We start from the raw sequence: 12415 nt of genomic DNA on the forward strand, positions 1-12415 counted from the left end.
AAAGTATAAAATACTTAGGATAAATTTAACAGAAGAAATGTAGGACATGTACATGCAAAGTATAAAACGTCATTGAAAGATTTAAAGAAGACTAAATAAGTGGTAAGATAATGTGTGTTCATGGGTTGATACTTAATATTGTTAAGATAGCAGTACTCGACAAGTCGATCTACAGACTCATCTTAAGCCCCATCAGAATCCTTACATATATCATTAATTGATTTTGACAAAGATATCAAAACAATTCAGTGGAGAAAGAACAGTCTTTTTAACAAATGCCGTTGGGAAAACTGACTATGAACATACAAAAGAATGAAGTTATACTCCTACCTCATGCCAGACACAAAAACTAAATCAAAATCAGAGATCTGAATATAAGAGCTAAAACTGTAAAAATCCTATAAGAAAACAGGGGTAAATCTTTGTGACATTGGTTAAGCATGGTTAAGTGGTTTCCTAGCTATGACACCAAAGTCTGTGTAACAAAAGAAAAAATGGATAAATTGGACTGCATCAAAATTTAAAACTTGCGTGCATCAAAGAATACTTTCAAGAAAGTGAAAAGACAACCCACAGAATGGGAGAAAATATTTGCAAATCATATATCTTATCAGAGTCTAGTTACCAGAATATATTTAAAACTTTTACAACTGCGTAATAAAAGAACCAACCCAATTAAAAATGGGCAAAGGATTCGAATAGGCATTTCTTCAGAGAAGATATGCAAATAACCAATAAGCATATGAAAAGATGTTTAACAGCATTAGTCATCAGGAAAATGCAAGTCAAAACCACAATGCGATGCTACTTTATACTGTCTAGGATGATTATAATTAAAAAGATAAATGCTAACAAGTGTTGTTGAGGATGTAGAGAAATTGAAACCCTCATATGTTGTTGGTGGGAGTGTAAAATGGTTTAGCCTCTTTGTAAAACAGTTTGGAGAGGTCCTCCTTAAAATTGAACATAGTTACCATGTGACCCAGCAATTGCATTCCTAGCTATGTATACTCAAAAGAATTGAAAACCTAGGAGGGTTATTATTGGCATTATTTATAATAAAAAGGTAGAAACAACTGAAATTTTCATCAGTGGGTAAGTGGATAAACAAAATGTGGCATATGTATACAATGAAATAGTCTTCCTGGATGAACTTTGAAAACATGTTAAGTAAAAGAAGCCAGACACAAACAATCACATATTCTATGGCTCACTTTTTACAAAATGTGTGCTATAGTTAAATCCATAGAGACAGAAATTAAATTATTGGTTGTTGGGGGTTGTGGGGTGGAGGAATGACTTCTAATGAGTATGAATTTTCTTTTCAGTATGATGAAAATTTTCTGGATTAGATAGTGGTGATGTTTCTATACCTTCTGAATAAATATATTAAAGACCACCGAACTGTACACTTTCAAAGGTGAATTTCATAGTTTGTGAATTATATCTCAGTAAAAAGAATGGACCTTAGGCAAATTTGAAGCTGGGTACTGCTGAAGGATGATGTTATACCTGGGAAACCGACCCAGTTTATTCTTACAGGAAATACTCTATAATGTAACCTTACAAGTAGTGTGCTAAGATCATTTTGTTTAGTTACTTGCACCTGGTGATCAGGCAGGTACACATAGCCAGAGTCTCCAAAATGCTCAAGTGATGTAGAGTGAGAGTGGAGGTCAAGAGCACACAAAAACTCCAGTGGCAACTGATGGAAAATTCTGAGGTTCTGGGAAGCCTATGATTGTGTCTGGGAGCATGCTGCTTTGTCTTTACTTGATATGCCCTTCCATGAGATTACATATCCTTTACCGTAAAGAAACGAATACCCTCAAATATGTTAGCCTAAATATCTCTACTCCCTGTTTAACTGAGTTGTCTTCTCCAAAATTAGCATTCTTAGAGGAGAAGGAATATATGTAATGAAATAGTCCAGTACCCGAAACAGTTATTCAGTCACTTAAAGGTCATTATCAATAAACATTTAATTATTACAAGTCGCTGATAGAAGTAGAATGAGTAGGCCCTAGGTTCTCTGGCAGATTGAACTAGAGCATGTGGGTCTGATTTTATGTCTGCTGAGTCTGCTGCCCTTGGGAATGGTGACCTTAATTTGAGTGAGCTTGAACTAAGTGATCCATGTGGCCCCCACTCACAAGGCCTAGTGCTAGGCAGCTTACCTATATTGTAAGTGCATGCTGCCTAAAAGGAGTAAGTCCTTTTTTTGAAAACTATTACCATATTTAATGTTCTTTTTTGAGGCCTGGGAATTACTACAAAATATTTATTATTTCAAAAACAAAAATAAAGATTTTTTTAAAAAAGTTTTCTAGAGCAAAGCCACCATAAGAAAATTTGTAACCAGAGGTTTCTTGAATTCTAATTTGATGTTGAAAGAGTAGAAGTATTATGAATGTATAAGCAACTCCCCATTCCCCCATTAATAGTTTTTCCCAATCAAATAATGTTGCCATAAGTAGTTGTTTTATATATTAATGGGTTTACAGTGAACTGCCACTTGTTTGTTTGGTCTACCTTAGTGTGTTTTACTCTTTATTTTCTTAATGATTTTGGCCGCTAAAATGGAAAAAAAATTAACTGAAGTGGGTTAAAAAGGGTTTTGAAAACATAGTGGAGAATAGATGTAAATTCCTTAAAGTAACCATTCATCCAGTCACTGAAATACAATCCTAAAAATACAGTTGGCCTACATTCTGACTTACAAAAGAGTGCAACTTTTGTCCCTGCTATTATGAACAGTGTAAAACATTAAAAATTAGTGTGCTGAAAGAAATACTTCATGTACTCTTTTCCTGCAGGAGCTTGTTAGGTGTGCTCTCCTGCCCCCCAACTTCCTTTGTTGGTAAAAATGGTAGGAATTGACAGGGAGGATAGAAAGTCATGTGTTTTTTTGGTAGGAGGAGGAAGAAAAGGACATTCCGGCAGTATTGTGTAGAAATTAATTTGTCAGGAATTAAAATTGAAGGATGAAATGTTTGTTAATAGGATTCTAGTTAAAAAAATTAAGGTATCCATAGACAGTAAGATACTGTGCAATTGTTGGAAAAATACTGGTATGTATAAATAAAAAATGAGACAAAAAATATCTGGTAAGTGAGGAAAGCAAAGTGCCAGATATATATATAGAATACTACTTTTCTTGTAAAAAAAAAAAAAAAAAAAGAGGGAGAGAGACTATATACATTCACACCTAAAGAAAGCCGTGCATGAATCCATACGAAATTTTTAAGGTAATTTCCTGTGAAAACGGTTTGGTGGTGGGAAGCTGGATTGATGGGGGAAAAGAAGGAACTCTTTACTGAATATATTGTTGTAAATATATATAAATTGGCGGGGCGTGATGGCTCATGCCTGTAATCCTAGCACTTTGGGCAGGCCTAGGTAGGCAGATCACCTGAGGTCAGGAGTTTGAGACCAGCCGGGCCAACTATCTGGTCTGGTGAAACCCCATCTCTACTACAAATATAAGAATTAGCCGGGTGTGGTGGTGCATGCCTGCAGTCCCAGCTACTCGGAAGGCAGAGGCAGGAGAATCGCTTGAACCCAGGAGGCGGAGGTTGCAGTGAGCCAAGATCACACCACTGCACTCCAGCCTGGGTGACAGAGTAAGATTCTGTCTAAAAAATAAAAATGTGTATATATACACACACACACACACACACACATAAAAATACATATGTATATACATAAATATATTATTATCTATTTGCAAAATTGACTTACCAACTCAAGAGTGAGAGGCAGCACAACATAGTGGTTAAGAATGCAGATTCCCTGGTGAATCCTGGCTTTTCTACTTGGTAATTTTGTGAGACCTTGTTCAAGCTTCCTCTCTGCGCCTTAGTTTTCTCATCCGATAAGTTAATTCTCATAAAGAAGTTATAACAAAATCTGTCATATAGTAAGTTGCCAGTATTATTATTAGTAGTAGAACTATCAAAGTGTTTAATTTTTTAAATCGCATTTGTAAAAGTTTTAGAAATGACTGATTCTTTCTTGTATCTCTGTAATACCATGTTTAACTGAAATAGTGGATAAAGGCCTGTGGAGTTTGGGTCTCCCTCTGTCTCTCTTGACCTTCTGATTAAGAGCTTGGGCTCTTCAGTACACAGGATTAGGTTCAGATCCCACTCCCGGAGCTGCTCAGGAGGATGTACCTTATGGGGTGCTGTAAGAGATGTGAAGATATTTGAATTCAATGGGTTGCTTTGATGGGACAGGGACTTGATTGAAGATACTGTATTCTGAAAGACCAGAAAAGGAGATTATTCATTCATTCACTTTTGTGTTAATGTCTCTGTTCCAATTCTGCATTTAGGCTGATTCTGTTTTATGTCAGCTCTGTTACTACAACAATTTGGAGAACCATGTTCTGGAGTGGGCTGGTTGGGTTCTGCATTTTGGTGAAGGACTGTCCAAGGCAAGCTGCTGATGTGAACCAAACCCATAGTTTCATTCTACAGTCACTTAATGATACTTGGAACTGAGAATGACTTGTCCAGATTATGCTGTGAGGTTTGGGCTCATACAGGAGGTAGGAGTCTATAGTCATCAGAGCCTTTGTTTGCTTTCTATTTCTTCCAGTCCAGTTACGGACAATGTTTGATGAGTTAAAAATTGGCGAGTGCCAGATGTAGGGCCTGTCCTTCAAGGAGTTTTTTAGTAGTGGAGATGACTTCTGTGATTAGTAGCATCTTGTAGCAATCTTTCTGAAGACGCTGACTCAAGGCACACACATTTGTAAGGTACCCAGCTGCACTTAGGGACAAAGGGTGTCTTAAGGAAATAAGGCAAGAAACTGGCTCTGTTAACTTGAAGGGAAAATGTATTATGCTCTAATTGCCATAATAGATATGATTATATTTATTTTCGGGAAAATCGAGATTCAGCAGTAAACACCTCAGGCAAGCAAGCCTAGCTAATTAGTGAGGGACAAGCAGGATTCAAGCCTGGGCCCCAGGCCTCTCAGATTCCATGTGCTCTTTTTAGAGTGACTTTCATCAGTGGGTCTATAGAGTCTGATTATAATATCCAAGTTCCTTTATTTTAAATAGTTTAAAATAATTGGGGAAGTATTACCTCAGAATATAAGGATATGAGTGCCGACCATTTGCTCAAAGAAAATGCTCATTGGAGCATTTTGGATTTCAGATTAAGTATATTGCAGATACTCCAAAATCCAAAATTTGAAACACTAACAGTTCCAAGCATTTCAGATAAGGGATACTTAGCCTGTACTTTAAGTTAATTTTTACTTTTGAAATGTTATAAAAATATGATATTTTTTGTTGTTGATGTATCACCCATACATCCACATTTTCTTTACTTCCCCCAAACAGTAGAAACTAAGGTTTTGTAGCCAGAACTTTTTTACTTAGCAGGATATTATATCTGGGTGTTAGCATGATGGGGGTGGGAACTAGGGCATTTCAGCAGTATTTTTGCTCGTGTTGTTTGCTTATAGTAACTGTGGCCTATGCCATTTGCTCTCAAGACAAAATTTAAAGATAATTTTGAAATGTGTATCACATTCTTAAAATCAAACAGCAAAAATTCCAGTGTCTCTTCGTATGTTTAAGAAGGTAAGACTTATGTATATACCTAAAACTGAGAGGTGTTTTTAAAATTTAAATGAGAGAGTTCTGAAGAACAGAGACACCTGGAGATGCCTCAGTCAGTGAGGGTGAGGGCAGGAGCTTTGGCATTTGGCCAGGGTTGAATTGTGGTTTTGCCTATTTCTATCAAGTGGGCCTCACACAAAACCTCACGGTCCTAATCATGTCATGGTAGCATCATCAACTTGCTGGGTCATTACTAACCAGATGAGATGGCTCACAGAAGGCGCCCTGCACAGCTCCTTCCGCCTTAGCAGGCGGGTTTCTCCCCCTTGGCTCTGGTCTATGTTTCAGGTAGGAGATGCTGAGAGCATGGCTGTGGAAACTAGGCATAACACTCAGCATGAGGCTGTGTGAAACTGCTTTGCAAGATGCTTTCAGTGATGCCCAGTGAGTCAAGTTTTTGATGCAAAGAAGGACATTTTCCTTCTTTCATTAGTGGGTGTCCTTGGTTTGTTAAAATAGGTGTGAAAGTAATGGATAACGAATGGATAAAATGACAATCCTAACATTGATTTTAAAAATTTAAATGTGAAAATAGCTGAGAGATTACTGTCTTCTTAATAAAACTGGTTAGGCATTACATGGAAATTTGAAACTGAAAACAAAGCCCTTTGTTTTTAAATTTTTACTTTTCAAGTAAAATTATGATTTACAGATTATTTACAGATTGCTTTTGGAAGGAGATACTGGGTGGTGTACATCTCATCCTCCTCCCCTTCCCTTTGTTGTTTCTTCTACATAAACACTTGGTCAAGAGAAAGTAGAACTAGAGAACTGCAACTCTGCACCAAGTTACATTTGATTTGAAGAACGTTGGTGTTAATTTCATGGTGACATGTTAGCAGGGAGTTTTTTTTTTTGTTTTTTTTTTTTTGAGACGGAGTCTCGCTCTGTCGCCCAGGTGTGATCTCGGCTCACTGCAAGCTCCGCCTCCCGGGTTCACGCCATTTTCCTGCCTCAGCCTCCCGAGTAGCTGGGGCTACAGGCGCCTGCCACCACGCCCAGCTAATTTTTTGTATTTTTAGTACAGACGGGGTTTCACCGTGTTAGCCAGGAGGGTCTCGATCTCCCGATCTCCTGATCTCCTGACCTCGTGGATCCGCCCATCTCGGCCTCCCAAAGTGCTGGGATTAAAGGCGTGAGCCACCGCGCCTGGCCGGGAGTTTGTTTTTTTAAAAAGAAGTTGAAAGTTTTGTTCTTGCTTTAAGTATGAAAATTATTTGGTTTTGTAAAATTGGAGAAGGAGATGCAGGATTTGTATGAAATTCATAGTACAGTTAAAATTATTTTCTGGCAAACAGGTTTTAAGCGTGTATATACACTGTTCATTTAAATTTACATTTCTGGATGTTATAAAACCAGCCTTGTTAGTACACGTGATTCTGGCTTTTTTGTTGGAAGGAGGGAGAATGGAGGATTAAGGCAGATTAGAGTTTTGGGATAATGTCTGATTTTTTGTGTTCTGTGTGCTCAGAAATGAAATTCCTCCAAATCTGGATGTTACTATGGTGATATTAGCAAAATGTGACTTTTTGGTTGGTATAGTTTAGTACAGTGCTTGTAGGCGCAATAGACTGAGTCACTTCTTTTCTGAATCAATATGTTTTGCCAGTGCTGACATAACTTCATGAGGGTTTCTGGTGATGCAGAATTGCCACTGCCTGTCAAGATTTGCCCCATCTGTCAAACATCTGTCCCATTCCACTGTGCTCCTAATAGACTGGATTACACCCGAGAGGCTGGAGAATTTGATGAAGAGAGCCTCATTCTAGGGTTTAATAAGAATAAAAGCAACATTATTATAGCTACCGTTTATTAAATCAGTCTGTGTTCCAGGCACTGTGCAAGATACATTATGACATTATCCTGAATGCATTTAAATGGAAGTTACTTCCTTAGCGCAGCTGCCGCTTGCTCCATGAATTTATGATCTTAAGTAGATCAACTTGGACTCTCTGGACTGAGATGTCCTCTACTTTAAAACAGGGATGATCTCTCACTGATACTGGGAAGAAGAGCTCTGAGCTCTGCAAGATTAAAGGTGCTACTGTTTTATGGTAACAGTGCATTTTTGACATTTGAAAGTCTAGATGCACACATTCAGCTTCTGTCTCAGTCCTGAGAGTGGTTGTGTTTTATTGGCTGATGAGTTATTTCCACATATCACATGTACAAGGTATTTGAATGAAGGTGCTTTGTAGTCACGACACACTACTCTTTTATTAATTATTAATATCTTAAGATTACAATTTGAGAGGTAGAGATGGTATTGTTTTTAATGGGTGTGGGGGGTGGTGATGATAGGTATTTTTACCCTGGGAAGTGACCTACTAGGTTTTATTAAGTGTTGCAACTTGTCCAGTGTGTGTATGGGGTGGGGAGGTAGGAAGAATCTCAGGAATTTCTCTTATACTTTTTTTTCCTTCTGTTCATTTCTAGTCTTTATAACCTGGCTTCACTGGAACTGAGAGAGAATCTTCTTACATATCTTCCTGAGTGAGTCTTTGGGTAAAATAAGAGGAGATTTTGTGCAGAATGAATTTAAGTATTTAAAAAAGCAGGACTACAGTATTACGTCAAAACATTTGTGTGTTTTGGGAAGTTTAGGGGATGCCAGCCGGCCTTTTCTTAACAGTCCTTCCTGTCCAATATTTTTTACCATAAAAATAAAAATGGACCTTATTTTTGAAGCTAGTCCAAGTAAGGGATACTATATTGCTCAGCATTTATAAGTATTCTCTAAGTGCTCTTTGTTTATTTTTTAAAATAGCTCTCTTACCCAGCTGCGGAGACTAGAAGAACTTGATTTAGGAAACAATGAAATATATAATTTGGTAAGTCCGTGTTAGAGATTTTAATTTAACTTTGTTTTTAGTTATGATCACACAGTATTTGGGGGAGTTCTATAGGGAGCTTTACGAAGCCAGTATTTCCACAGATATAACTTGGGAACACTAGAGAACCAGCTTCATTTCACACAAGTTAGGAATTATGATTCATGGGTGGGGGAGGTCAGGACTAGAGATGATGGACATAGGTGGAAACAACTGGCATTCTTGGGGAAAGTTTGGGCACTTTGAGGAAAGGGACTGGATGTCAAGAGAAGTACCAGTGAACATCTGCTAAGGTACCCAGTTGTTAACAGATGAATTCAGATTCTTTCTTTCTTCAGGGAAGACTGAAAATTGAATCTTTGCTACCATAACTTTTTTTTCTTTTGTTTTAGCCAGAATCAATCGGAGCCCTCTTACATCTGAAAGATCTCTGGTTGGATGGAAATCAACTGTCAGAATTACCTCAGGTAAGTGGTAATTTCACAGTGTCTCCCCAAAACATAAAACAGCAACAATAAGCTTTGTGTATTTCCTGCTGCCACATAAGGTTTGCTATAAAAGGATCTTGAAAACCAAAAACATTGATTGAAAAAGCGCATTTGGAAAAACATATTGAGGATGCATCATCCTCCATTGCCATATAAAAACTGAAAACTTCAACCCACCATTTGTAAATATAGTAAATATTTCCTTTAGTTTGTGAAATCTGTATTTTATTGTGTCCTTGCTACCCATATAGCTTACTTCAAGCCCAGCAGATTAGTAAATTGCCAGGACCCATGATCTGATGGTATACCTTTCTGCCACTCCATGATGTGCCAAGTGCTTTGGGATAATTTGACCATGTTTTGCCCCGTAATAGTTTGTGTAAAAGCAATGTTAAATGCTTTTATTTCAGATTGTTCCAAATGTTGCTTATGGTTTAGCAGGCATGTCATAGTGTTCAGGCCTTTCCTACTGTTCTCAAGTGGAAGAACCATGTCCCAAATGAAGTGGAGTCTTGTATAGACTTCTGAGCACATAGTCGTCTTGTGGAGTCTTAGCAGACAGGCCTACATTCTGAGACAGAAACTGAGAAGTCTAAAACAAACAAAACCAACAGGCATTTTCCTCTTGTATTTTTTTCTCCAACTATTACTGAATTTTATTCTTTGATGTCTCTCACAGCCAGTTTTTCATGTGACCAGTTGTAAAGGGCTCTGTACTTTCAGTGGGGAATGCCATATCAATGCAGGGAACCCTAATACTAGAAGAAAGCACTTTAGTAAATTTTTAGTTGTTACAGCACTGAAGTTTCCATGATGTCACCTAATGACTAATGGAACTAAGGAACTAATTTAAGTCTGTTTATGAGATCTTGGCTACAGTTGGGAAAAGGAGACAGATTAGCAACTCTTGTGGGTAGAGTTTGATTAGTACTTAGATTTCTCTCGGAAATATGTGGGAAATCCTGGTTGAAAGAATGCTAGTTACTTTAGAAGTCAAAGGATGGGAGAAAACTATCATGACATTATCAGGAAAGTAATAAAATATCTGTGGGACATAAAGGGGAAAGGAAAGAGTTGTGTATGTTCAGATGTGTGTAAATGACTTTGTGCAAAGTGTGATATTCTAAATACAAAGAAATCAAAATTCCAATGATTGTGCTGTAAATGATTATTTAAAAATCTCATTTGCTCCTGTAGTATAAATTTGTGTTAAATCAGCATAAACACACCAAAAAATCTCAAATAATTAGAATGATTTTTCTTATCTTCAATGATGATGGAAAGAGAAAGATACAAAGGCATTGTTAAAAGGAATTAATGAAAAGTAAAACAACTTCAGGGATCTGGCCTGAAATTAGTATAAATCTAGTCTAGTTTCCTTTAGACAGGAAATACAGGGACAGGATCATAAGGCAATATCAGGTGGATGATAAGCTGGAAAGAATAGATCAGACCAAATTAAATATAGATGGAGGAATTTGTACTTATGTAGACATCAGGGAGCCACGAGATGTTTTTTGAATAGAAGGTGGTCCAATTATAGGACGAGAACTGGCTGTGTTTCAGGAAGGAAATGAGGAAGCACAGTTTATGGAATGGTCTCAGGAAAGGGGAAGTTAAGACTAGAGCCCAAGAGGCAGAGCTGACAGTCAAGGTGAAGGAGTAATGAGGTTAAGATTTAATATTGGGAAGTGGAATGGAAAAGTGGAGTCAGTGATAAGAGAGAAAGCTTGCATTTTGGGAATAGAAGGAAAGATAGGTCTTGAATAGAATGTTAGACTCATAGAGGTACTTTACCTTATCCTGGTAGACTGTTTTCACTAAAGGCAGTATGCTGCTTTTAGTGTTAAAGACACAGATAGATATGTATGTTCCAGTTTTGCTGGGGAGCAATTGCATTGATGTTTGTGCTAACGAGTGCTACCTGTCATGGAAGGAAATTACAAAGTAGGTAGGTTCTTACCAGAGGAAATCCCAGGGTCACCCTGCAGTGTAAGCTGCTTACTAGAGATCAGTTCCGAACTTGAAAAGCTAAATTCTAGCCTCCTTTTTCTTTTCTAATTGTGTGACCTTGCAGTCGTTTGTTCTCCTGTATCTTCACCTACTAAGTGGGAATGATTCCTTGCCTTCCTGAAAGGTAGAGGGCTTTGCGTCCCTCCCAGCTCTGTGTCTGTGATTCATACAACTTCCCACTTTCATTGAAAGGGGATCTAGGAATTCGCCCCTGCCTTCACATTTGGAGTCATGCTAAAGATAACATCCTTAGGACCGCCCTGGGATTTAATTGTGAAAAATCACTGGAACAAATGCCTTTGCACTGTGGCAGGTTTAAGTGTGCGTTTATTTTTCCATGTCATTGTTATAGGAAATAGGAAATCTGAAGAACCTGCTGTGCTTAGATGTCTCTGAAAACAGGTTGGAAAGACTTCCTGAAGAAATCAGTGGCCTGACTTCATTAACGGATTTAGTCATTTCCCAGAACTTATTAGAAACGATTCCGGATGGCATTGGTAAGCATTGGAAATCACTAACTGCTAAACATACTGCCTGCTGTCGTCTTGAGGGTTTGGAGCACACTTTGATCTTGGTCACCACTGAGGATGTGGCTCCTTAAAGTCTCCTTACTGATTTTTTTTTTGTTTTTTTTTTTTTTGGAGATGGAGTCTCGCTCTGTCGCCTAGGCTGGAGTGCAGTGGTGCAATGTCAGCTCACTGCCAGCTCCGCCTCTTGGGTTCACACCATTCTCCTGCCTCAGCCTCCCGAATAGCTGGGACCACAGGTGCCCGCCACCACGCCTGGCTAATTTTTTGTATTTTTAGTAGAGACAGGGTTTCACCATGTTAGCCAGGATGGTCTCGATCTCCTGACCTCGTAATCCGCCTGCCTCGATCTCCCAAAGTGCTGGGATTACAGGCGTGAGCCACCATGCCCAGTCTTGCTGTTTGTTTTTAAAGAAGGAAAGCAAAGAGTATTTATTACAGCAGAAGTTTCTCTATATGCAGATGTTTCTGTCATCCTGGCTTGGTATCTATTACTGCTGTCGTTACTTTTAAGCATCAATTCATCTCTACTTCATCTGTATCTTCTCTCAATGATTTCATGAGGGATTACCCCAAATAATAAAATGTATTTAAGGCATATGAGCAGTCACTAAGAAATTTCTAATTTGGCATCCTAATAGTTTGTGAGAAAATAACTGACTTATTCCATGACCTCAGGGAGGTGCTGGAAGAGTGGCGTAATTGAATTGAGCCTTTTTTAGTACATCGATAATCCTTTAATCATTCTATGCTATTTTCTTTAAAAAAAAATCAGTCCAGACATTTTCTTTACTATGAAGGAACTTAGTCCAGTGTGAGAAATTACACGCAGAGAAGGTATAAACAGATACGGACTTGGGAGCTCCATCATAGCAAAGCCACTTTGAAGTTGAAAGAGACTGTATTTAACCATGGAG

The 12415-nt window shown here is 38.1% G+C and overlaps 1 protein-coding gene across 1 annotated transcript in view; it reads left to right on the forward strand.

The window, feature by feature from the left end:
- Nucleotides 1–12415, forward strand: part of LRRC1 (leucine rich repeat containing 1) — a 128771-nt gene that overhangs the window by 93099 nt on the left and 23257 nt on the right. Inside the window, exons 5-8 of the mRNA XM_002817017.6 lie at nucleotides 8076–8132; nucleotides 8407–8470; nucleotides 8863–8937; nucleotides 11324–11468. Of these exons, the coding sequence (XP_002817063.1) occupies nucleotides 8076–8132; nucleotides 8407–8470; nucleotides 8863–8937; nucleotides 11324–11468 (341 nt within the window). The remainder of the gene's footprint in view (nucleotides 1–8075; nucleotides 8133–8406; nucleotides 8471–8862; nucleotides 8938–11323; nucleotides 11469–12415) is intronic.

The sequence above is a fragment of the Pongo abelii genome, chromosome 5, assembly GCF_028885655.2.
Source record: "Pongo abelii isolate AG06213 chromosome 5, NHGRI_mPonAbe1-v2.0_pri, whole genome shotgun sequence".
Lineage (NCBI taxonomy): Eukaryota > Metazoa > Chordata > Mammalia > Primates > Hominidae > Pongo > Pongo abelii.